General features: G+C 45.8%; 1 protein-coding gene across 1 annotated transcript in view; it reads left to right on the top strand.

Annotated features, from left to right (window-relative positions):
* Positions 1-25,946, top strand: part of ADAM17 (ADAM metallopeptidase domain 17) — a 91,156-nt gene extending 65,210 nt beyond the window's left edge. Inside the window, 16 exon segments of the mRNA XM_056564161.1 lie at positions 8,266-8,343; positions 8,345-8,411; positions 10,671-10,687; positions 10,689-10,730; positions 10,732-10,761; positions 11,735-11,815; positions 11,817-11,837; positions 11,839-11,889; positions 13,593-13,792; positions 15,881-15,984; positions 17,534-17,668; positions 19,357-19,487; positions 20,786-20,864; positions 21,438-21,526; positions 22,950-23,006; positions 25,393-25,946. Coding sequence (XP_056420136.1) covers positions 8,266-8,343; positions 8,345-8,411; positions 10,671-10,687; positions 10,689-10,730; positions 10,732-10,761; positions 11,735-11,815; positions 11,817-11,837; positions 11,839-11,889; positions 13,593-13,792; positions 15,881-15,984; positions 17,534-17,668; positions 19,357-19,487; positions 20,786-20,864; positions 21,438-21,526; positions 22,950-23,006; positions 25,393-25,731 — 1,521 coding nt within the window. The 3' untranslated portion in view covers positions 25,732-25,946.
* The last annotated feature ends 243 nt before the right edge of the window (positions 25,947-26,189 follow it).

Here is a 26,189-nt window from a genome sequence, read left to right as displayed (position 1 = left end):
GGGAGCAGTACAGTACATGTAGTAGATGTAGGGAGCAGTACCAGTACAATGGAGTAGATGTAGAGCAGTACAGTACATGGAGTAGATGTAGAGGAGCAGTACAGTACATGTAGTAGATGTAGGGAGCAGTACAGTACATGAGAGTAGATGTAGAGAGCAGTACAGTACATGGTAGTAGATGTAGGAGAGCAGTACAGTACATGGAGTAGATGTAGGGAGCAGTACAGTACATGGAGTAGATGTAGGAGAGCAGTACAGGTCATGGAGTAGATGTAGGAGAGCAGTACAGTACATGGAGTAGATGTAGGGAGCAGTACAGTACATGGAGTAGATGTAGGGAGCAGTTACAGTACATGGAGTAGATGTAGGGAGCAGTACAGTACATGGAGTAGATGTAGGGAGCAGTACAGTACATGGAGTAGATGTAGAGGAGCAGTACAGTACATGGAGTAGATGTAGAGGAGCAGTACAGTACATGGAGTAGATGTAGAGAGCAGTACAGTACATGGAGTAGATGTAGGAGCAGTACAGTACATGGAGTAGATGTAGAGGAGCAGTACAGTACATGGAGTAGATGTAGGAGAGCAGTACAGTACATGGAGTAGATGTAGAGGAGCAGTACAGTACATGGAGTAGATAGAGTACAGTACATGGAGAGATGTAGCAGTACAGTACATGGAGTAGATGTAGAGAGCAGTACAGTACATGGAGTAGATGTAGGGAGCAGTACAGTACATGGAGTAGATGTAGGAGCAGTACAGTAAGCTAGATGTAGGAGCAGTACAGTACATGGAGTAGATGTAGGGAGCAGTACAGTACATGTAGTTAGATGTAGGGAGCAGTACAGTACATGGAGTAGATGTAGGGAGCAGTACAGTACATGGAGTAGATGTAGAGAGCAGTACAGTACATGGAGTAGATGTAGGGAGCAGTACAGTACATGGAGTAGATGTAGGGAGCAGTACAGTACATGGAGTAGATGTAGAGAGCAGTACAGTACATGGAGTAGATGTAGGGAGCAGTACAGTACATGGAGTAGATGTAGGAGAGCAGTACAGTACATGGAGTAGATGTAGGGAGCAGTACAGTACATGTAGTAGATGTAGGGAGCAGTACAGTACATGGAGTAGATGTAAGGAGAGCAGTACAGTACATGGTAGTAGATGTAGGGAGCAGTACAGTACATGTAGTAGATGTAGGGAGCAGTACAGTACATGGAGTAGATGTAGGGAGCAGTACAGTACATGGAGTAGATGTAGGGAGCAGTACAGTACATGGAGTAGATGTAGGGAGCAGTACAGTACATGGAGTAGATGTAGGGAGCAGTACAGTACATGGAGTCAGATGTAGGGAGCAGTACAGTACATGGAGTAGATGTAGGGAGCAGTACAGTACATGGAGTAGATGTAGGGAGCAGTACAGTACATGAGCAGATGTAGGAGCAGTACAGTACATGGAGTAGATGTAGGGAGCAGTACAGTACAATGGAGTAGATGTAGGGAGCAGTACAGTACATGGAGTAGATGTAGGGAGCAGTACAGTACATGGAGTAGATGTAGGGAGCAGTACAGTACATGGAGTAGATGTAGGGAGCAGTACAGTACATGGAGTAGATGTAGGGAGCAGTACAGTACATTGGAGTAGATGTAGGGAGCAGTACAGTACATGGAGTAGATGTAGAGAGCAGTACAGTACATGGAGTAGATGTAGGAGAGCAGTACAGTACATGGAGTAGATGTAGGGAGCAGTACAGTACATGGAGTAGATGTAGGAGAGCAGTACAGTACATGGAGTAGATGTAGGGAGCAGTACAGTACATGGAGTAGATGTAGAGGAGCAGTACAGTACATGGAGTAGATGTAGGAGAGCAGTACAGTACATGGAGTAGATGTAGGGAGCAGTACAGTACATGGAGTAGATGTAGGGAGCAGTACAGTACATGGAGTAGATGTAGGGAGCAGTACAGTACATGGAGTAGATGTAGGGAGCAGTACAGTACATGGAGTAGATGTAAGGGAGCAGTACAGTACATGGAGTAGATGTAGGGAGCAGTACAGTACATGGAGTAGATGTAGGGAGCAGTACAGTACATGGAGTAGATGTAGGGAGCAGTACAGTACATGGAGTAGATGTAGGGAGCAGTACAGTACATGGAGTAGATGTAGGGAGCAGTACAGTACATGGAGTAGATGTAGGGAGCAGTACAGTACATGGAGTAGATGTAGGAGAGCAGTACAGTACATGGAGTAGATGTAGGAGAGCAGTACAGTACATGGAGTAGATGTAGGGAGCAGTACAGTACATGGAGTAGATGTAGAGGAGCAGTACAGTACATGGAGTAGATGTAGGAGAGCAGTACAGTACATGGAGTAGATGTAGGGAGCAGTACAGTACATGGAGTAGATGTAGAGAGCAGTTACAGTACATGGAGTAGATGTAGGGAGCAGTACAGTACATGGAGTAGATGTAGGGAGCAGTACAGTACATGGAGTAGATGTAGGGAGCAGTACAGTACATGGAGTAGATGTAGGAGAGCAGTACAGTACATGGAGTAGATGTAGGGAGCAGTACAGTACATGGAGTAGATGTAGGAGAGCAGTACAGTACATGGAGTAGATGTAGGAGAGCAGTACAGTACATGGAGTAGATGTAGGGAGCAGTACAGTACATGGAGTAGATGTAGGGAGCAGTACAGTACATGGAGTAGATGTAGGGAGCAGTACAGTACATGGAGTAGATGTAGGGAGCAGTACAGTACATGGAGTAGATGTAGGGAGCAGTACAGTACATGGAGTAGATGTAGGAGAGCAGTACAGTACATGGAGTAGATGTAGGGGAGCAGTACAGTACATGGAGTAGATGTAGGGAGCAGTACAGTACATGGAGTAGATGTAGAGGAGCAGTACAGTACATGGAGTAGATGTAGGGAGCAGTACAGTACATGGAGTAGATGTAGGGAGCAGTACAGTACATGGAGTAGATGTAGGGTGAGCAGTACAGTACATGGAGTAGATGTAGGAGCAGTACAGTACATGGAGTAGATGTAGGGAGCAGTACAGTACATGGAGTAGATGTAGGGAGCAGTACAGTACATGGAGTAGATGTAGGGAGCAGTACAGTACATGAGTAGATGTAGGGAGCAGTACAGTACATGGAGTAGATGTAGGGAGCAGTACAGTACATGGAGTAGATGTAGGAGCAGTACAGTACATGGAGTAGATGCTAGGGAGCAGTACAGTACATGGAGTAGATGTAGGGAGCAGTACCAGTACATGGAGTAGATGTAGGAGCAGTACAGTACATGGAGTAGATGTAGGGAGCAGTAACAGTACATGGAGTAGATGTAGGGAGCAGTACAGTACATGGAGTAGATGTAGGGAGCAGTACAGTACATGGAGTAGATGTAGGGAGCAGTACAGTACATGGAGTAGATGTAGGGAGCAGTACAGTACATGGAGTAGATGTAGAGGAGCAGTACAGTACATGGAGTAGATGTAGGGAGCAGTACAGTACATGGAGTAGATGTAGGGAGCAGTACAGTACATGGAGTAGATGTAGGGAGCAGTACAGTACATGGAGTAGATGTAGGGAGCAGTACAGTACATGGAGTAGATGTAGGGAGCAGTACAGTACATGGAGTAGATGTAGGGAGCAGTACAGTACATGGAGTAGATGTAGGGAGCAGTACAGTACATGGAGTAGATGTAGGGAGCAGTACAGTACATGGAGTAGATGTAGGGAGCAGTACAGTACATGGAGTAGATGTAGGGAGCAGTACAGTACATGGAGTAGATGTAGGGAGCAGTACAGTACATGGAGCTAGATGTAAGGAGAGCAGTACAGTACATGGAGTAGATGTAGGGAGCAGTACAGTACATGGAGCTAGATGTAGGGAGCAGTACAGTACATGGAGTCAGATGTAGAGAGCAGTACAGTACATGGAGCTAGATGTAGGGAGCAGTACAGTACATGGAGTAGATGTAGGGAGCAGTACAGTACATGGAGTCAGATGTAGGAGAGCAGTACAGTACATGGAGTAGATGTAGGGAGCAGTACAGTACATGTAGTAGATGTAGAGAGCAGTACAGTTACATGTCAGTAGATGTAGGGAGCAGTACAGTACATGCAGTAGATGTAGGGAGCAGTACAGTACATGCAGTAGATGTAGGGAGCAGTACAGTACATGAGTAGATGTAGAGAGCAGTACAGTACATGGAGTAGATGTAGAGAGCAGTACAGTACATGGAGTAGATGTAGGGAGCAGTACAGTACATGGAGTAGATGTAGGGAGCAGTACAGTACATGGAGTAGATGTAGGAGAGCAGTACAGTACATGGAGTAGATGTAGGGAGCAGTACAGTACATGGAGTAGATGTAGGGAGCAGTACAGTACATGGAGTAGATGTAGAGAGCAGTACAGTACATGGAGTAGATGTAGAGAGCAGTACAGTACATGGAGTAGATGTAGGGAGCAGTACAGTACATGTAGTAGATGTAGGGAGCAGTACAGTACATGGAGTAGATGTAGGGAGCAGTAACAGTACATGGAGTAGACTGTAGGGAGCAGTACAGTACATGGAGTAGATGTAGGAGCAGTACAGTACATGGAGTAGATGTAGGGAGCAGTACAGTACATGTAGTAGATGTAGGGGAGCAGTACAGTACATGGAGTAGATGTAGGGAGCAGTACAGTACATGTAGTAGATGTAGAGAGCAGTACAGTACATGTAGATAGATGTAGGGAGCAGTACAGTACATGGAGTAGATGTAGGGGAGCAGTACAGTACATGGAGTAGATGTAGGAGCAGTACAGTACATGGAGTAGATGTAGGGAGCAGTACAGTACATGGAGTAGATGTAGGGAGCAGTACAGTACATGGAGTAGATGTAGGGAGCAGTACAGTACATGGAGTAGATGTAGGGAGCCAGTACAGTACATGGAGTAGATGTAGGGAGCAGTACAGTACATGGAGTAGATGTAGGGAGCAGTACAGTACATGGAGTAGATGTAGGGAGCAGTACAGTACATGGAGTAGATGTAGAGAGCAGTACAGTACATGCAGTAGATGTAGGAGAGCAGTACAGTACATGCAGTAGATGTAGGGAGCAGTACAGTACATGGAGTAGATGTAGGGAGCAGTACAGTACATGGAGTAGATGTAGGGAGCAGTACAGTACATGGAGTAGATGTAGGGAGCAGTACAGTACATGGAGTAGATGTAGGTGAGCAGTACAGTACATGGAGTAGATGTAGGGAGCAGTACAGTACATGGAGTAGATGTAGGGGAGCAGTAGCAGTACATGGAGTAGATGTAGAGAGCAGTACAGTACATGGAGTAGATGTAGGGAGCAGTACAGTAGTAGATGTAGAGAGCAGTACAGGTAGTAGATGTAGAGAGCAGTACAGTACATGGAGTAGATGTAGGGAGCAGTACAGTACATGGAGTAGATGTAGAGAGCAGTACAGTACATGGCAGTAGATGTAGGGAGCAGTACAGTACATGGAGTAGATGTAGAGAGCAGTACAGGTAGTAGATGTAGAGAGCAGTACAGTACATGAGTAGATGTAGGGAGCAGTACAGTACATGGAGTAGATGTAGAGGAGCAGTACAGTACATGGAGTAGATGTAGGGAGCAGTACAGTACATGGAGTAGATGTAGGAGGAGCAGTACAGTACATGGAGTAGATGTAGGGAGCAGTACAGTACATGATGAGTAGATGTAGGGAGCAGTACAGTACATGGAGTAGATGTAGAGAGCAGTACAGTACATGGAGTAGATGTAGGGAGCAGTACAGGTAGTAGATGTAGAGAGCAGTACAGGTAGTAGATGTAGAGAGCAGTACAGTACATGGAGTAGATGTAGGGAGCAGTACAGTACATGGAGTAGATCGTAGAGAGCAGTACAGGTAGTAGATGTAGAGAGCAGTACAGTACATGGAGTAGATGTAGGGAGCAGTACAGTACATGGAGTAGATGTAGGAGAGCAAGTACAGTACATGGAGTAGATGTAGGGAGCAGTACAGTACATGGAGTAGATGTAGGGAGCAGTACAGTACATGCAGTAGATGTAGGGAGCAGTACAGTACATGGAGTAGATGTAGGGAGCAGTACAGTACATGGAGTAGATGTAGAGAGCAGTACAGTACATGGAGTAGATGTAGAGAGCAGTACAGTACATGGAGTAGATGTAGAGAGCAGTACAGTACATGGAGTAGATGTAGGGAGCAGTACAGTACATGGAGTAGATGTAGAGAGCAGTACAGTACATGGAGTAGATGTAGGGAGCAGTACAGTACATGGAGTAGATGTAGGGAGCAGTACAGTACATGGAGTAGATGTAGAGAGCAGTACAGTACATGGAGTAGATGTAGAGAGCAGTACAGTACATGGAGTAGATGTAGGGAGCAGTACAGTACATGGAGTAGATGTAGAGAGCAGTACAGTACATGGAGTAGATAGTAGGGAGCAGTACAGTACATGGAGTAGATGTAGGGAGCAGTACAGTACATGGAGTAGATGCAGGGAAGCAGTACAGTACATAGGAGCAGATGTAGAGAGCAGTACAGTACATGGAGTAGATGTAGGGAGCAGTACAGTACATGCAGTAGATGTAGAGAGCAGTACAGTACATGGAGTTAGATGTAGGGAGCAGTACAGTACATGGAGTAGATGTAGGGAGCAGTACAGTACATGGAGTAGATGTAGGGAGCAGTACAGTACATGGAGTAGATGTAGGGAGCAGTACAGTACATGGAGTAGATGTAGAGAGCAGTACAGTACATGCAGTAGATGTGGGGAGCAGTACAGTACATGCAGTAGATGTAGAGAGCAGTACAGTACATGGAGTAGATGTAGGGAGCAGTACAGTACATGGAGTAGATGTTAGAGAGCAGTACAGTACATGGAGTAGATGTAGAGAGCAGTACAGTACATGGAGTAGATGTAGGGAACAGTACAGTACATGTAGTAGATGTAGGGAGCAGTACAGTACATGTAGCAGATTTAGGGAGCGGTACTACAGTACATGTAGCAGAGGCAGTTTGAGGCTATGGGCTTTGTTGTGCTGGAAAATCCTTGGGTCCTGGTATCATGTCGATGTTGTTACTTGGACGTCTACAACTTACCTTAAAGGAGAACTACAGAATAGAAAAATTTTCTCCATACTGCCGGTGGTTAAAAAATGAAGAGGTACATACCTTCCTTCGCAGCGGGCCAAAAACGTCACACTGCCGCTCAGCCTATCGACCGGCCGAGTCATGACTTTGTTGCGTCCGGTGATTGGTTGAGTGCAGTATGACTCTCTGACCACCGGCAACAAGGAAGAGGATCTCGGCGGAGACCGGAGTGGGTTACCAGAGGCACCGGAGGAGCGAAGGAAGTTATGTACCTCTTTCTGTTTTTAACGGCCGCCAGTATGGAGGACAATTTTTCTATTCTGGAGTTCTTCTTTAACATTGTAAAGACCAAATCTCCTTTCTGCATGATAATACTCTTGCCACACTGCAATTTTTTTTTAAAGAGTACCTGTCACCAAACTAAACTATTAATAAATTGTTCCTTATGTAACCATAAGACACTTTGCTATTTGCGTGCTGTTAAAATTCTCAACCTTTTATATGTTTTTAATGTGATTGAAAAATGGCCACTAGGTGGCTCTGTTCTGTTCCCTGCGCAAGTCAAACAGTTAGTTTGGTCTACTGCCGGCCTGGAGAGGCACAGCTCTCGCAGGCTTCAGTGACATCATGCCTGCTGGGGAACGCCCACTTTCTCTTGCCGGGAGCACACACACTGTGAGCAAGGGGAAAGGTACAATAGAGCTTTTTATAGCTCGAAAAAAATATTTTAAGGGCAGGAGGGGTGTTAGGAGTAGTTAGGGAATATAATCTGAGTTAGTTTAGAAAATATGGTTTGATGACAGGTCCTCTTTATGCATGTAAGAAAAAAGAAAATGGCAGCAGCACACTTGGTCAACAAAATGGAGGCTCTTAGCGCACTCTTTGATCAAAACGTGTCCCCCATCCACCACGTGGAGGTGGCCTCATATAGGATGGGACCCTAACATTCACTCACCTCAGGCTGGGCAACATGCTGGATCCACTAACAGCCTAAAAACCACCTCCTGTGAAATAGGAATAAGACCTCTTTGTGGCTTATGACATTATATAGTATTTTGTTTGAAGAAAATCATCAATAGTCGCACGTCCGTTCTTCCTGTCCTGAGTATTATCTTGTCTGGGCAGTAATGGAAACTTCTTGTTTGCAGCAATTCAGCCATGACATATCAGAAAAGGCTTCCACTGTCTGCCTGGCTCATCTCTTTACCTATCAGGACTTTGACATGGGGGACTCTAGGACTTGCTTATGTTGGATCCCACAAGCCAAACACCCACGGAGGAATCTGTCCTAAGGGTGAGTGACATTTTATATGCGTTCACTTTTCTGTATTCTAATTTTAGGAATACATAAAAAACAGGCAGGGTCTGAGATAACTCTGATCTAAGCTGTCTAACCCCCCAGCTTCTGAACCCACGCCTCATTTACAACCACATGACATATATGTACATTATGTGGGCATTAACAGGTAAGTGAGTTTTTGTTTGAAGGGGTACTCCACTGCCCCAGCGTTTAGAACATTATGTTCCTAACGCTGGGTGCGGGGGTTGTAACGTCACGGCCATGCCCCTCGTCGTGACTTCACGCAACGCCCCCTCAATGCAAGTCTTTGGGAGGGGGCGTGGCGACTGCCACGCCCCCTTCCATAGACTTGCATTGAAGGGGACGTGGTGTGTCATCACGAGGGGCATGGCCGTGACATCACGACCCCCGCACCCAGCGTTGGGAACATAATGTTTCTAAAGGCTGGGGCTGTGGAGTACCCCTTTAATGGTTTAGGTTTTGTTCCCATCTGCATTGTTCATTTCCTTGGTGATTACAGTCCTGGATCGGTCACACAAGTGACCCCAACAGTGCCTGAAGGACCTTTTTGACTATTATAGGAGTCATTTTTCCTTTTTGTCATTATGTTCATCATTTTGGTGGGCAAAATAGTAGTGCATGCTGCACCAAGTTGTCCAGAATTTTTGGCTGAATCTGTGACAGAGGCTTCTGGCAGATGTGAACAAACACCTTACTGATCAGATGTTAGATTAGTCTTTGTATTCTTCCCTCCACACAGTGAAAGGTAAAATACCATGCCTTCCTGGGATACATCTTATCGAGTTAACAGATTAGGTAGTAATTACATTCACATTACAGTGATCCCTCAACATACGATGGTAATTCATTCCAAATGAACGATCGTTAGTTGAGGGATCCGTGCAATGTAAAGTATAGGACAGTGGTCTCCAACCTGCGGACCTCCAGATGTTGAAAACATACAACTCCCAGCATTCCCCGGACAACCAACGGAGGTCTGCAGGTTGAAGACCACTGAGTATAGGAGGTTATACTCACCTGTCCCCCGCCGCTCCCGGACCGTCACCGCTGCCCTGGATGTCGCCCTCCATCGCTGTTGCTGCGTCCCCAGACCGTCTCTGCTACGTCACTTCATCGCCGTCATCACATCGCTGCACAAGCCGCTCCTATTGGATGACGGGACGGCATGCGCGATGATGTGATGACGACGATGGAGAGCGCCGGCGATGCAGGGGTTCCCGAAGAGGACGGTTCGGAGCGCCGGTACAGGTGAGTGACACCCACCCGGACAACACGAGGCACCTTAAACGGCTATCCGGCAGCAGCTTAAGTAGTCTGCACTGCCGGATAGCCGTTTTATGCCATGGCCCTGATATAAAAAAAGCATTGTATGTTGAAATGATCGTATATCGGGGGGGTCACTGTACTTGGTAGCTACTTGAATAGATAGTTCACCTTTTGGCATATAAAAGGTTGCAGACTTCTTGAGCCAAGATTTCTCTCTTCTCCATTGGGCAGAACAGGGAATTTGCATTGGCGGCAAGACCGATGTCTCCGGAGCAATTGCGCTGATGTTCACATGGTGAGCAGTGGTAGAAAACCGGGTCACCTGCAATTCAACCAGGTCACCTATAAATTCAAGTTAGTGCAGGTGACTCTGCTGTAAGATTTCCTTTAATAGTAGGTATCCCCTTGTAGGTAGTATAGAATAGGTGCAGAACATTAGCCGTAGCCCACTATAGACAGCAGCCCCCCCTGCAAACATTACTAGCAGCCCCCCTGTAGAGCACAGCCCCCCCCCAGTAAGATAGCTCCCCCCTTGTAGACAGCAAAAAAAAACTTGTAGACAGCCCCCCCCCCCCCCCCCCCCCCTGTAGAACATTAGAGACATTAGACGAGTCTCCAATACCATGCAAATGTATGGTATCAGCACCGATACTAGTATCAGTATTGGGACATCCCTAGTACCAATTTTGTATATGGTAAATGCCAAAGAGCAAGGGCGCCGTGGACCCCCAGTGCCGTGGACCCCAGCTGTACGTGTAGATCTCAGATACGGGATCTGCAGATGGCTGGAGATGGAGATTTACAGGAGATCTTCTGTCTCTATTCCTTTCGTGTCACTTATTCTGGCGTGACTGAGATTCTCTACTAGTGCTTAACTGAAGTTGATGTTTGAGCCTTTTTGTTTCTACATTATGCCCTGAAATGCCTCGTCTGACATGACTTCATCTCTTTTCATACCCGGGACAGCTTACCGAAGTGAGTCCCTCACAGAAACCTATCTACCTGAACACTGGTTTGACAAGTACAAAAAAACTACGGAAAAACCATTCTTACAAAGGTAGAACCAGAACCACCCCCTGCATTCATAGGAGTATTTTATATATCTTACATTTGTACTGTAACAAGTTTGAGGTTTACAATTGCTAATATGTCTGCTGCAAAAGGTCCAATATAAGGGGGGTGGGTGGGGGGGGGAACAGCTCTGCCAGTTCTCTGGCATACAGAAATTCCTAAATTGTGTGCAAGCCTCATTTTACGCAACAATTTTAGAACTTTTACATATTAACACCCTTCACTGCACTTAATGGAGGGAAAAAATTGAGAGGAAGAGAGCAGTATTTAAAGGGGTTCTCCCACACCTTGACATCTTTTCTCCTATCCAAAGGATAGGGAATAAGATGTCTGATCGCTGGGGACCCCTGCAATCTCCCTGCTGCACCCGGCATTCATTTAGAGCGTCGAGTGCAGTGCTGAAGGCTCGAGACGTTACGGTCATGCCCCCCTCTCATAGACTTGCATTGAGGGGTGGTGTGCTGTCAGATTGCTTCCATGTGCTGTGTTCGCTAATATGGCCACCATAAAGGAGCCATATGAGCCAGGATAGGGAAACTGCTCTGACGGCCAATTAATTTGAATTGTTTGCATGTAATGTGCATTTCCCTTGCAGCTGGTGCCATATGTGGTTTCTCCGGTGGATGCTGTCATGTGTTATGGCTCAGCCAGTAGAGACTCTGCATATAGAATACTCTTTCTAGTACTCCTAAAAAAACACTCCCCCTCCCCAACCTCCTTCTATTCCCTCAACCAACCACCATTTCCTGGATATCAAGAATGCCCCCCGACTGCTATATAATGCACATCAACCTCCAGTGATACATTGTCTTCAGATATACAGACACAAATACCAGAATGACCCTCCCACAATTGCTTTGGGGGGGGGGGGGGTGTGAAGTTGTATGCTGGTTATCTTTCTGGGTAGGGATGAACCATTATTTGTGACATTTATAGACTTTCGGTTCTGTCTCTTACAGGAAGCTGACCTGGTAACTACTCATGAGCTTGGCCACAACTTCGGCTCTGAGCATGACCCTGACAGCATGGAAGACTGTGCCCCCCAGTGAGGATCGTGGGGGAAAAATATGTGATGTACCCTATAGCTGTGAGTGGAGACCATCAAAATAATAAGGTAAGGAAAAACCCATTACTGAACTCTATTATGAAGCTCCTGCATTATCAGCTGTCTCTTTTCCTGACATTAAGCTTGTTTTCTTCATTCCTGTATACCCATCATATAGACCTCATATCTTCACTCTTGTGTCTGTATTCTTCGTGGGTGTCCCTAAGGATCTCTGCTCTTTCATCGAAACGCTGTGATGAATGACAACTTACCTATTTACCACCTTTCAGGACTTTTTGTAAATGTATAAAACATGTTGGGCTCTATTCATATGACAATATTCCTAGTCTCATCTATCTTTTGTTAGGAGTAAACTTGTAGATAAGATTTAGTTTAAAGGGTTACTCCGCCCCTAGCATCTTATAAGATGTCAGATCGCCGGGGTCCCGCTGCTGGGGACCCCCGGGATCTCCGCTGCAGCACCGCGCTATCATTACTGCACAGTGCAAACTCGCTCTGTGCGTAATGACGGGCGATACAGGGGCCGGAGCATCGTGACGTCATGGCTCCGCCCCCTCATGGCATCACGGCCCCTCCCCTTAATGCAAGTCTATGGAAGGGGGTCTATGGGAGGGGGCATGATGGAGCCGTGACGTAATGATGCTCCGGCCTCTGTATCGCCAGTCATTACGCACAGAGCGAGTTTGCACTGCGCAGTAATGATAGCGGGGTGCTGCAGCGTAGATCCCGGGGGTCCCCAGCAGCAGGACCCTGGCGATCTGACATCTTATCCCCTATCCTTTTGATAGGGGACAAGATGCCGGGGGTGGAGTACCCCTTTACGGCGGCCTTCCTCAATGGCATCCATAAAATAAATGACCGCCCCACCCAAAAAAAACACTCATGACGTTTCCCAGTGTTACCATTCAGAACAAAAGGACATGGTGTGTTTTGTTTCTCCAGACCTTTGAACAATTTTACCACCCCAATTTTACCACTCCAAGACCCCCATAAGAGCTGTAATGTCTTCCTTTTTTGTGTGTATGCCCTTGTCCTAACCCTTTTTCTTAAAGGGGTACTCCACTGGCCAGCATTCGGAAATAAATGTTCTTAACGCTGTTTCTATGCTGCGGGGGTCGGCCACACCCCTTGTGACATCACGGCCATGCCCCCTCTATGCAAGCCTATGGGAGGTGGTGTGACGCCGTCTCTGAATGGAAATCACTCTTAAAAGGGCTACTCCGCCCCTAGACAAAGAATAGGGGATAAGATGTCTGATCGCATGGCTCCCGCCACTGGGGACCCCCGCGATCTCAGCTGCAGCACCCCAGACATCCAATGCACGGAGCGAACTTTGCTCCGTGCCAGATGACAGGCGATGCGGGGCGGAGGCTCGTGATGTCACGGCCACGCCTCCTTCATGCAAGTCTATGGGAGGGGGCGTGACTGCCGTCACGCCCCCTCCCATAGACTTGCATTGAGGGGGCGTGGCCGTGATGTCTCGAGGGGCGTGGTCGACCCCCGCAGCAGGAAAACAGCATTCAGAACATCCAGTGGAGTACCCCTTTAAACCATCTTCTTGTCCTACATAAACTGTAGGAATTGAGATGAATGCCTCCCATGGGTGTCAGGATCTTTACATGGCAATACAGGCAAATCATGATGAAGGCAGAGGACAATGTTCTGTATACACATGAATATAAGAATGGCTCATGTTAGTCTAGATGCTTGTGTTGGTAGATGTTGAAATCCTTTCTGTTTCTCTCCATCAGATGTTCTCCATTTGCAGCAGAGAGTCGATCCTGCGCACCCTGATGAGCAAGGCCAACATCTGCTTCAAGGAGCGCAACAACAAAGTCTGCGGCAACTCCAGGGTGGACGAGGGGGAGGACTGTGACCCAGGCCTGCTGCACCAGCACGCCGACCCCTGCTGTACCTCTGAATGCAAGTTTAGGAATAAAGCAAAATGCAGGTGTGTAAAGCAAAAAGACATTGCATTCTAGACAGTCCTAGAGGGAACAGTGCACTTTGGAAACCCCATTCGATTCCAGAGTGGTCCTGCTGGATGTCAGTGGAAACGGTCAGCAAGTACCTGTCATATCACAGAAAAAAAAAAGCTTATATAATATTACTCACTATGTCATGCCGATCCTTTACATGTCTTTTTTTGTGTGTAGCTTCTTTGTTTGGTTTACAAATCTCTCCGTTCTGCTGCTCACTCATTCTGACATCCACTGCTCAGGAAGTTGCGTGTTCAAGGCAAGCACTGGGCCCGCCCTCACTCACCATGTATCGACTTTCTCCCCGAGTCTGCTGTGCTGTGCTGGGTCTCTTCATCCAATCACTGCAGGCTGCTCTGTGACCCCCTCCTCTCTGTTTTCAGATAGGAGTCTGATAGACAGGACAGGAGTGAGCACAGAGGAGTGCTAGTTCCGCCCTCACTTCCTGCACTTTGTCCCAGCCTGTGCTTCAGCTGGGACAAAGAAGATGCTGCTGCCAGACAGGATTATGTTGTGGATGGTATAGTATACGCCAGTGGTCTTCAACCTGCGGACCTCCAGATGTTGCAAAACTACAACTCCCAGCATGCCCGGACAGCCGTTGGCTGTCCGGGCATGCTAGGAGTTGTAGTTTTGCAACATCTGGAGGTCCGCAGGTTGAAGACCACTGGTATACGCCATGATTTCTCTATTTGCCAAGATGTACAACATATAAAAAGTTTTTGAATCTGACAATGCCCATTTAAAGGTGGTTTTTGGCATGACAGACTGGCATTATGTCCAATGTGTTGGCTGCCATTGCGATACTCACTGGGTCCTTTTTGATCCAGTCTCAACACGTTGTCAATTACTGGCCACAGCCAGATCTATTGATGGAGTTGTCCAGGACTAGAATGAATGCTCTACTGTAATTCGGCTATGCTCTGTATTGCAGTTCAGATCTGTTTACTTAAATGGGACTGTGCAGCAATACCAGACAATGCATGGACAGATGTGGTGGTGTTTCTGGAGTCCACTTTGTTGTCCTGTTCAACCGAAAAGAAAGTAGTCTTGTTGCATTAAAGGATAAGTATCATACTAAAAAAACGTATCCTCTATCCCAAGGATAGGGGATAAGTTCTAGATCGTGGGGGGTCAGAGCGCTGGGGCTCCCTGCGATCTGCTGTCTGGAGCCCCAGCTGTCCATCATAGGGGCGTGCCACGACCTTCGCCCAAATCGGGAGCCGCTGCGCCCCCTCCATATACCTTTATGGAAGAGCCGAAGATTGCCGAACAGCTTCTCCATAGAGCTAAATGGAGGGGGCGTGGCGGCTCCTGATTTGGGCCGGGGGCGTGACGCGCCCCTGTGATGGAAAGCCGGGGCTCCAGACAGCAGATCGCGGGGGCCCTCGGATAGGGGATAAGTTCTAGATCGTGGGGGGTCAGAGCGCTGGGGCTCCCTGCGATCTGCTGTCTGGAGCCCCGGCTGTCCATCATAGGCGCGTGCCACGACCTTCGCCCAAATCGGGAGCCGCTATGCCCCCTCCATATAGCTTTATGGGAGAGCCGAAGATTGCCGAACAGCTTCTCCATAGAGCTAAATGGAGGGGGCGTGGCGGCTCCTGATTCAAGCGGAGCGGCGTGACGCGCCCCTGTGATGGACAGCAGATCGCGGGGGCCCTTGGATAGGAGATACGTTTTTTTTTGTATGATACTTATTCTTTAAAATCAAGCAAAAAAGAAAGCGCATAAAATAGGGAACTAAAGGTTCTTGACATAACAGAGTGTATATATGTCTTGTCTGTAGTGTTTCTCTAGAATATTAGCCAAATATAATTTTAGGTTTATTTTATATGAGGACTAAACCTGTCAGATCCCTATTGGGTAGAATCTTTAGGTATCTTATCTGAGACCCTCTGCTCTGGTCCTTATTCTTGCTCCCATAAATGCTTGGAATTGTCGCTACCAATTTTTAATTTTTACATTTTTTTTTTAACCCCTTGATGTATTTACAGTGTGTTTTTGTTAATATGGATACTAAATCATGAAATGATATTGTCTTAATCCCCCCAATATTCTAGTGATCGTAACAGTCCGTGCTGTAAGGGCTGCCAGTTTGAAACTGCTCAGAAGAAATGCCAGGAAGCTATAAATGCCACCTGCAAAGGGGAATCCTTCTGCACTGGTAAGAGTCCAAGTCTGTCTGCCATGGCATTTATTACTTGCTTTGCCTTCTATCCTCCTACAGGTATTGAAAAAGCTTTATTGGTCATTCAGTCGTCATTACAAGTCATACAAGAAATTACAATCACACAAAGCATGACGGTACAATATACAGCACAGGTTCCCTAAGCTATACACCGTACCACATGCTACGCTAACACTCCGCTCCATCACTCGATATTGAAGAAACCTTCTATCCTCCTACAGAGAGGTAGAACAAGGTTGGGAAAAAGGGACCTGCATGTTGTGTTCGGTATCGCAACTCGGCCTCATCAATTATTACAACACATGACCCATAGTGGGGTCCTGGTCCTGTAAATGTTCTTTGATCAGGGATATCTACTATATATATATAATGTTCACATGGTTCCAGGCCCTATAGGTGTATGTGTCTCCTGTAATTCTAGAAGACTAGACCAGGGTTTTCCTAACAGTGTGCCTCCAGCTGTTGCAAAACTACAACTCCCAGCATGCTGTGTGTGTTGTAGGGAGTTGTAGTTTTGCAACAGCTGGAGGCACACTGTTTGGAAAAACACTGGTCTAGATGTAGTAAAAGTTTAAAGGGTTACTCCCCGGGAAACTTTTTTTTATTTATTTATTTTTTTAACTCAAGTGATGCCAGAAAGTTAAACAGATTTGTAAATTACTTCTATTAAAAAATCTTAATCCTTTCAGTACTTATCAGCTGCTGTATACTACAGAGGAAGTTCTTTTCTTCTTGAATTTCCTTTCTGCCTGACCACAGTGCTCTCTGCTGACACCTCTGGGCATTTTATTAACTGTTCAGATTAGGAGCAAATCCCCATAGCAAACCTCTCCTGCTCTGGACAGTTCCTGACATGGCCAGAAGTGTCAGCAGAGAGCACTTGTGGTCAGACAGAAAGGAAATTCAAAAAGAAAATAACTTCTTCTGTAGTATACAGCAGCTGATAAGTACTGGAAGGATTAAGATTTTTAAATAGAAGTAATTTACAAATTTGTTTAACTTTCTGGCACCAGTTGATTTAAAAGAAAATGTTTTCCAGTGGAGTACCCCTTTAAAAAGAGGTATAAAAAAAATCTAATTCCTATCTCCTATTATTGGAAACTTTTGCGCCTGTTTTTCCATGACAACACTTCCAGGACCCTGAACGTCAATCTTACTCCATATATTGTTCCACTGTGGTAACACTAAGCTAAAAGAGCACAATGCCAGGAGGTGTTGCCATGGGATCACAGGCACTAAAGCTTTGCTTCATTAATTCTATTTAACATCTCATTTTTCTCCTTCTCTAAGGGTGTATTCACACGTACAGTATCCTGCACATATTTGATGCGCAGGATTTGAAGCTGCAGATTTGAAGCTGTGTTCACTCTGCAGCTTCAAATCCTGTGCAGCAAATATGCGCATGTTACTGTATGTGTGAATAGACCCTCTTATGTACTTTTTATTTCAAGTCATCATGTCAGACATTACGGACGGTTCAGTATGCCTGATGCCATTTGCTTTGTCACTTTCCGCCCATCCACAGGGAACAGCAGCGAATGTCCTCCTCCTGGGAACGCAGCCGATGACACCGTCTGCGTAGATCTGGGAAAATGTGCGAATGGGGAATGTCGTCCATTCTGTGAGATAGAGCTGAACCTGAAATCCTGCGCCTGCAATGGTAAGGGTGTCCTATATCACATGACACACATAACGGCATACGGTCTTGTTATCCCAGACCACTAGAGACAATTCTGGGGCCAGGTATGGCCATTACAAAATGTCTGGAGCTGTGAAGAGGTCAACAATGAAGACACCAGCATTTTGGCCCTTTCAATCAGCTGATCGGTGGAGGTATCGGAAGTTGGACCCCCATCTATCTCATATCCTATCAATAGTAAAGTCCCGGAAATCTCTTAAAAGGTTTAATTAGTGCAGCTACCACTAGGAGATATCAAAAGCCTCCAGTGATCCCTTAACTTACAATGGCCTCAGGTCACTATATTTCCAACATACAATGATCTTTTCTGGACCATTGTAACTTGAAACCAGACTCAACATACAATATTACAGACAGTCCAGATCTGTGAAACGTGTCAATGGCTGGAAGAACCGACCAATCAGAATGGACATTCACTGGTAAAACCCCTGTATTACTGAAGTGTATGCACTGACTGGTGTCTGGTAGCGCCCCCTACAGTACAGGGAGGTATTACATGTTCTGTACTCTTTACCTGTACCAGGGTTACCTGCTCCTTTGGACACCAAATGAAGGCGGCTCCATTACTTATTTAGGACACTGTGTACTGTACAGGACCCTGAAGAAGCTCCTGTCCTCTACATAGACAGTGATTACAGCTCCCAGCAGATCTTTATTACTTTTATATGTAAGGATTTGCTTTATCTATATTAGTCTTAAACAAGAGACAGCATATAGCCACACTGCTGCTTCCTCTCCAAGCACTCCTAGGATCCTCGAGCAGTACACATGATCAGTCCATTTGTTACCTTGGATGGTACTCCATCTTGAAAGGTACAGTATGTAAAATTCCAAAATCCAAAGAATGAGATGGCACTCTTCCAAACGGTAAACTTGTATTTATTAGGATAGAATCATCCGGTTACAGACACCACATGACCTCACGATTAAGTGCCCTGTGTGGCGAGAAACGGCCCGTTGCCCATGTGGTGTCTGTAACCGGATGATTCTATCCTAATAAATACAAGTTTACTGTTTGGAAGAGTGCCATCTCATTCTTTGGATTTTGGAAATGTATCTATATTAGTTATCTACTTATTTTTCTTTACTTTTCTCTTTTTCCTATTTTTGGATGACATTTTGGGGCTTCAGAACCAATTACCAGGTTTCCATAGAGTTCTGGTCTCAACATACAATGGTCGTCCTGGAACCAATTAATATTGTAACTTGAGGGATCACTGTATGCAGATCACAAGAACAAAGGGGGAGATTTATCAAAACCTGTGGAAAGGCAAAGTTTCTGAGTTGCCCATAGCAACCAATCAGATCGCTTCTTACATTCTTAACAAGGCCTCTGAAAAATGAAAGAAGTGATCTGATTGGTTGCTATGGGAAACTCAGCAACTTTGCCTCTCTACAGGTTTTGATAAATCTCCCCCAAAGTCCTTTTCTCAGGTGAATGTAGTAGCAGCGTGGTTACTCGGCTTCCGCTCCATTCACTCCCAGTGGTCGGACCCTCACAGATCAGCTTGTTATCCCCTCTCTTGTGGAATCTTCGGATAACCCCCTTAAATCTGGAACATCTAGTGGGAAGAAACCTTTCCGCTTCTTGGTTTCTATGAACATCTCTTTTTAAGAAGCTTTCCAAAGTGATTTGTCTTCTTTTTCAGAAACTGAGCATTCGTGTAAAGTCTGCTGCCGGGACTACAGTGGGAACTGCAGTCCGTACATGGACTCCTCTAAACAGTACCGCCTATTACGTAGAGGGAAGCCGTGCACCGTGGGCTTCTGTGATAGCAACGTAAGTTGTCACCTGTCAGAAAACCCCTTAAGGGTGCGTTCACACACGTGTATTTTCTGCAGCAGATCTGCTGTAGCATTGCTACCCATTGAAGTCAATGGGCAGCAGAATCTGCAGCAGAAAATCTGCAGCAAAAATATGCTTGTGTGAACGCACCTTCACGGTAGGGTCACATGTAGCGTATTTGACACTGCGTATTTCAGTGCTAGCAAAGTCTATAGGTGTTTATTAATACTCCCATAGTCTTAGTCTGTGACCCTACCCTAGGGGTCTATTTACACTTACATATTTAATACATAGGGAATAAAGCAGCAGAGCACATACGCAGCATATTCCGCGTAGTGATGCGCTGACGGCAGTGGCTGGGTAGCCCTGTGTGTTCACTCGTAGCGCAGATTTATCGCTGGCAGTCAGGAGCGGACATACAGAGCTGCCCAGCCACAGCAGAGAGCTCGGTCTTGTGCCTGAAATCAGCACATCCGCAGCGTGAAATACATGTTTTCAAGGTGACCCTACCCTTAAAGGGGTACTCTAGCCCTAGATATCTTATCCCCTATCCAAAGGATAGGGGATAAAATGTCTGATCACGGGGGGTCCCGCCTCTGGGGACTCCGTGATCTCTCTACTGCACACACTTGTCATCAGCCTCACGGAGCGAAGAGCACTCCATGTCTGATGACTTGTGATACAGGAGCAGGAGTATCGTGATGTCACGGCTCCACCCCCTTGTGCCATCACAGCCCCACCCCCTCAATGCAAGCCTATGGGAGGGGGCGTCACGATACTCGGGCTCCTGTATCACAAGTGATCAGACACGGAGCAATCTTCACTGAGGCTGATGACAAGTGGGTGCCGCAGGGAGACTGCGGGGGTCCCCAGCGGCGGATCCCCCGTGATCAGACATCTTATCCCCTATCCTTTGGATAGGGGATAAGATGTCTAGGGGCGGAATACCCCTTTAAGGTGTATTCACACGTGCAATATCTTGTGCATATTTGATGCTGCAGATTTCAATGTAAACTAAATGACTGAACACAGCTTCAATTCTGCAGCATCAAATCCTGCGCAGGATACTGTATGTGTGAATAGACCCTAAAGCTCCTCCAGATAGTGTAATACCAGCCTTGGAATTTCTAAGGTGCACTTGACTTGTGAGATTTGGTGAACAACTCTGGTGTATTCTGATCTTCGCTTCTGTGTGCTCATTCATCTCTAATCCTAACCAGTCGGCCATTGTTTTATGTGTATACAATGTAGACTTAGTGATACAATTTGTTTTTCATGTGTCTTTCAAACAGGGAAAGTGTGAGAAACAAGTGCAAGATGTGATAGAGAGGATCTGGGATTTCATTGATAAACTGAGCATTAATATGTTGGGTGAGTGATTTGTGTTTTGTTATCGTATGATGGGAAACTACAAGAAGACAAGATTTTTCTTTCACTGACGGCAAACAGAGCTCTTGAAAATGGGGAGGGATATAGGTGCAGACAATATATTGGAAATTTACAGAAACGTTTTTTGATATAAAATATTTCATGTGTCACACAGATATATTTTGATAGGTCGGGTGATAAAACCTCCACCAAACTTCACTCCCCAGCTTGCAGCATACTCTGCTTCTTTGGATGCCCCATTATAAGTCTAGAAGCTGGATGGAGATCACTGCAAGCCAGGGAGTGAAGCGCCTTACCTCACACTTCTCCCCGCTCATTCCTCTCTCTCAGCACTGAGACCCCAACTGATTAAAAGCAGTCAGGGCCCCGTACAGGAGATCGCGGGTAGTCCTAGTGGTCAGAACCCCTGCGATCAGACCTGTATTCCTTATCCTGTGGATTGGGGATAATTGTCTGATAAGTTCCCCGGAGTACCCCTATAACCAGTTGGTATCATTCATTGTGAAGGCTCTTTAGGGATCGCATTACCTGTTGTACTTGCTATATTTCTTTTAGGCAAGTTCCTGGCAGACAACATTGTAGGATCCGTCGTAGTTTTTTCTCTGATCTTCTGGATTCCTCTCAGTATTTTGGTGCACTGTGTGGTGAGTACATGATCTCTTACAAATCCTTATGTGCTTCAAGGGAATGTACCATCAGAAAATGAGCTACTTATTATTATTATTATTTTATTAATTTTTTTAATTAAATTTGTGTTTGATGTTTCTTTCTTATTTTCCACATATTTTTCTTTATTTAAGAATAATCCCAAAAAATCTTGCAGTTTTTACTTTGTCCATTAAGCGTGATAATACCCTGACAGTTCCTGGTATGTAGAGAAAAGTACTCAATCTTATCATCACAGGTAGAATTATAATGACAGGCGACATCAGTTTATAGATAAGATGGGATCAGATCAGTCACAATAGGTGATGTCTTATCTCCCTGCACAGGTCACAGAGCATGTCTAAAAAAACTCTACCATAGAAGTCAGAGTCATCTCCTAATGACAGGTTCCTATGGTCCATGTGGCTGCTGTAAATTATATTTCTGTATGCCATCATACAGAGAAGAGTAGAGGCAGGTCAGACAAGATGGCTGCCTCCCACAAACATGACAAAAAACATTGGCCCTGATTAAGAGTGGGTTTTGATTCCCCGACAGGTATTTTTCCACAGTATTTACTAATGTTTCCCTACATTTTTCACTTTTCCCTACATTTTTTTACACCTTCTCTGAGCTGTCGGGTTTTCCAGAGCTCAAAAATGTTGCGGACACACCCCTTTTTGTCAGCCAGGCCCCTTTTTGCATAAAATGGAGAGTAAGTCGGGTTTAAAAAAAAAAAAAAAAATGTTATTGTAAATTCTGGCGCAGATTCAATTTGTGGTGCAATTTGCCATATTCTGGCACACTGCACCACATTTTGGCACACAAACCGGCAAAACAGGTCGGGTTTCCAATAGTAAATCGGGGACATTGTGTAAAGCTAGGTTTAGATGTGGCAGTATCCAGAGCGGTTTCCAATACAATGGCACAATAACACGTAAGGGGAGAAAAATCTGCGCAAAAAATATGAGCATGCGCGTTCACTCTTTGCAATGCATGGGGCAAAATGCCCATTGAAATCCAGATGTAACATGCAAATTTTACACGGGGTGATGTTGCAGTGATAGCGATGACTTTATGGGCTGCGCAAAAGATGTGATCAGCCGACAGATGAGCGTTTACTTGTTTAGCGGCTGGTCGCTGGCACTTTTACATCGGCCGATTGTCAGAAATGAGTATTTCTAGAAACGCGTGTATAAGAGCCGTTACTGTATACATGAGAAAGAATGTCACTTGTATCGCCCTATATTGCTCCCAAACCTGTGGTCTCTGGCCGTTGCTAAACTACAACTCCCAGCATGCCCTAACAGCACATGATGGTAGTCTTGCCACATAGGGGAACACTGCACTAGATTGTTCTTATTCAGTGATGTTCGATTGGTTCCAGACTTATTAACTTCTGTGTTCTTCCCACTCTTCCAGGATAAGAAGCTGGACAAGCAGTATGAAGAAAATGCTAAAAACTTATTTTTGCCAAGTGTAAGTGTTCATGTGTTATCAGCTGCTTCAACAGTGGTCTCCAAACTGTGGACCTCCAGCTGTTGCAAAACTGCAACTCCCAGTATGCCCGGACAGCCATTGGCTGTCCGGGCATACTGGGAGTTGTAGTTTTGCAACAGCTTAGATCCACAGTTCGGAGACCACTGCTTTAGGATATACTAAAGTAAATGTAAAGAGCTGCAGTACCAGGCACATCCAATGGGCAAAGAGCTGCAGTACCAGGCACATCCAATGGGCAAAGAGCTGCAGTACCAGGCACATCCAATGGGCAAAGAGCTGCAGTACCAGGCACATCCAATGGGCAAAGAGCTGCAGTACCAGGCACATCCAATGGGCAAACAGCTGCAGTACCAGGCACATCCAATGGGCAAAGAGCTACAGTACCAGGCACATCTAATGGGCAAAGAGCTGCAGTACCAGGCACATCCAATGGGCAAACAGCTGCAGTACCAGGCACATCCAATGGGCAAACAGCTGCAGTACCAGGCACATCCAATGGGCAAACAGCTGCAGTACCAGGCACATCCAATGGGCAAACAGCTGCAGTACCAGGCACATCCAATGGGCAAACAGCTGCAGTACCAGGCACATCCAATGGGCAAACAGCTGCAGTACCAGGCACATCCAATGGGCAAACAGCTGCAGTACCAGGCACATCCAATGGGCAAACAGCTGCAGTACCAGGCACATCCAATGGGCAAACAGCTGCAGTACCAGGCACATCCAATGGGCAAACAGCTGCAGTACCAGGCACATCCAATGGGCAAAGAGCTGCAGTACCAGGCACATCCAATGGGCAAAGAGCTGCAGTACCAGGCACATCCAATGGGCAAACAGCTGCAGTACCAGGCACATCCAATGGGCAAACAGCTGCAGTACCAGGCACATCCAATGGGCAAACAGCTGCAGTACCAGGCACATCCAATGGGCAAACAGCTGCAGTACCAGGCACATCCAATGGGCAATGTCTGTGTAAACATAGTAGAGGCGGCAATGCTTGCAGGAACGCTCTTGACCCTTCGTTCTGCTGTTAGGCTACGTTCACACGACGGAATGTCCGCACGGAGAATCTCCGTGTGGACATTCCACAAACTGCATAATATGCCAGCGCTAGGACTGCACAGGAATTCGCCGTCTCAGACAGCTATGCATTCAGTGCAGACTCCGCGCAAAGAACGAACGTGTTTATTCTTTGCGCGGACACGGAGAATGAAATTTCATGCCGGAAACATCTGGCGCAGAAAATTCCACCGTGTGCGCAGAGCAGCAGAATCCCGTTGAATTCAACAGGACTCTGCTGCAGCGGAATCTCCGTGCCGAATTCCAATGCGGTATCCGGCATGGAAATTGTGACATTTGAACATGGCCTTAGAGGTTGAAGCCCCAAGAAATCATTAATTGCTGATCAATGGAATTCCCAATCCAATGACAGCGTAGAGCTTATAGGTACTGCAAGACCTTCAACTGAAACATTCAACTGAAACCTCTTAGAGATTTTAAAGGGGTATTCCAGTAAAAAGAAAAAAAAAAAATATATATATATATATATATATATATATGTGTGTGTGCGTGTGTGTGTGTTTATAATAAAATAAAAACAATAAAAAAAAATGTATATAAATAAAAAATATATATAAAATTATATATAGATAAAAAATATATATAGCTTGAGAAAGGCTGCAAGTGGACAGCCGAAACATCACTGTGATATCAGGTTAATATATATATAAAATAAAAAAATATTTTCTTGGGCAAGGAGGGAAAATAGAAAAAAAAAACTAAACTTACCTAACCCAGGTTCCTTTTGCTCCCGTCCGATCCCCGATCTCTCTTTTTGCTTCCAAGACGAGCCAACCATTGGCCGCAGCAGTGTGCTGTCTTTATTTTAGGACCCTGTAGTTAAAGGCAGATAAGGGCTCATTCACATTGCCGTCAGACTCCGCTCTTCGGAGTTGCGTCAGCAATCTGATCAGAATGACGGGAGTTTAGCGGAGAAAAAAAATAGCATTAGCAACAATTTTTTCTTCTCCGCTAAATTCCTGTAAAATTGCCAGATCACCGACAGGCATCATGCAGGTGGATGGGATTGGTAGAGACCCGGCAGTAGATGTTTGCATCCGACTCGTTTTAGAGTCCGTTCGGCTCGGGGGGGAAACGACAGGTCGGTTGCAAACGATAATGTGAACCTAGACTAAACATCACTACAGTTTCTGTCAGGATTTTCGGAATGTTCCTGAAGCAACCCATTTGGGGGAGGGCTCCTGCTGTAGCCTTACATTTATGGATGGGATTGATCTGATTTCGGGGGTATACATGTCTAATATGTTTCCTTTTTTCATGTTCTACTTTGTCCCCTTTTTGACAGAATGTGGAAATGCTAAGCAGTATGGACTCTGCTCCTGTACGAATTGTCAAACCTTTCCCATCCTCCCAACCCAACACCCGATTCCAGCCCTTGCAGCAAGTGCCAGTAGCCCCCAACTCTGCCAAGGCTGACCATCAGAGGATGGACACTATCCAGGAGGACCCCAGCACAGACTCGCACCTTGAAGACCAGTTTGATGACGATCCTTTCCCCAACAGTGGTTCTCCCGCCAAGTCATTTGAGGACCTCACTGACCATCCGGTCACCAGGAGCGAGAAGGCCTCTTCATTTAAACTCCAGCGGCAAGGAAGGATAGACAGCAAGGAGACCGAGTGCTGATACTTCCCCTGGGAGGGGGCTTTTTTTTTTTGGGGGGGGGGGCTCCGCCATGACAATCATTTAGATTTCCAGAAATCCCTGAATTCTGTGTACTGTTTTATGAGGTTGCCAGATGTTGTATATATTTATATAAGTGTTGTTTTGTATGCCCTAACACGTATTCCTAAAGGGAAGCCTTTCGACCCTATTTATGATTAAAACAGCTTTACACTGGTTTTGTACTGGGATCATTGCAAAAGGTTCTGTATTTTTTCTTTTTTTTCTAAAATGAAGACCTCACAGTGGTGCAGATCTGCAGTTCTTGCTGTTTAAAGGAGTACTCCCACCCTAGACATCTTATCCCCTATCCAAAGGATAGGGGATAAGATGTCTGATCACAGAGGTCCCACCGCTGGGGACCCACGGAATATTGCATGCGGCACCCACCTGTTTCTTGTCCGGAAGCACTGGAGGGTCTG

Source organism: Hyla sarda, chromosome 3 (genome assembly GCF_029499605.1).
Source record: "Hyla sarda isolate aHylSar1 chromosome 3, aHylSar1.hap1, whole genome shotgun sequence".
Lineage (NCBI taxonomy): Eukaryota > Metazoa > Chordata > Amphibia > Anura > Hylidae > Hyla > Hyla sarda.
Note: the sequence above shows the minus strand (reverse complement) of the source record. Positions and strands in the feature narration are given on the sequence as shown.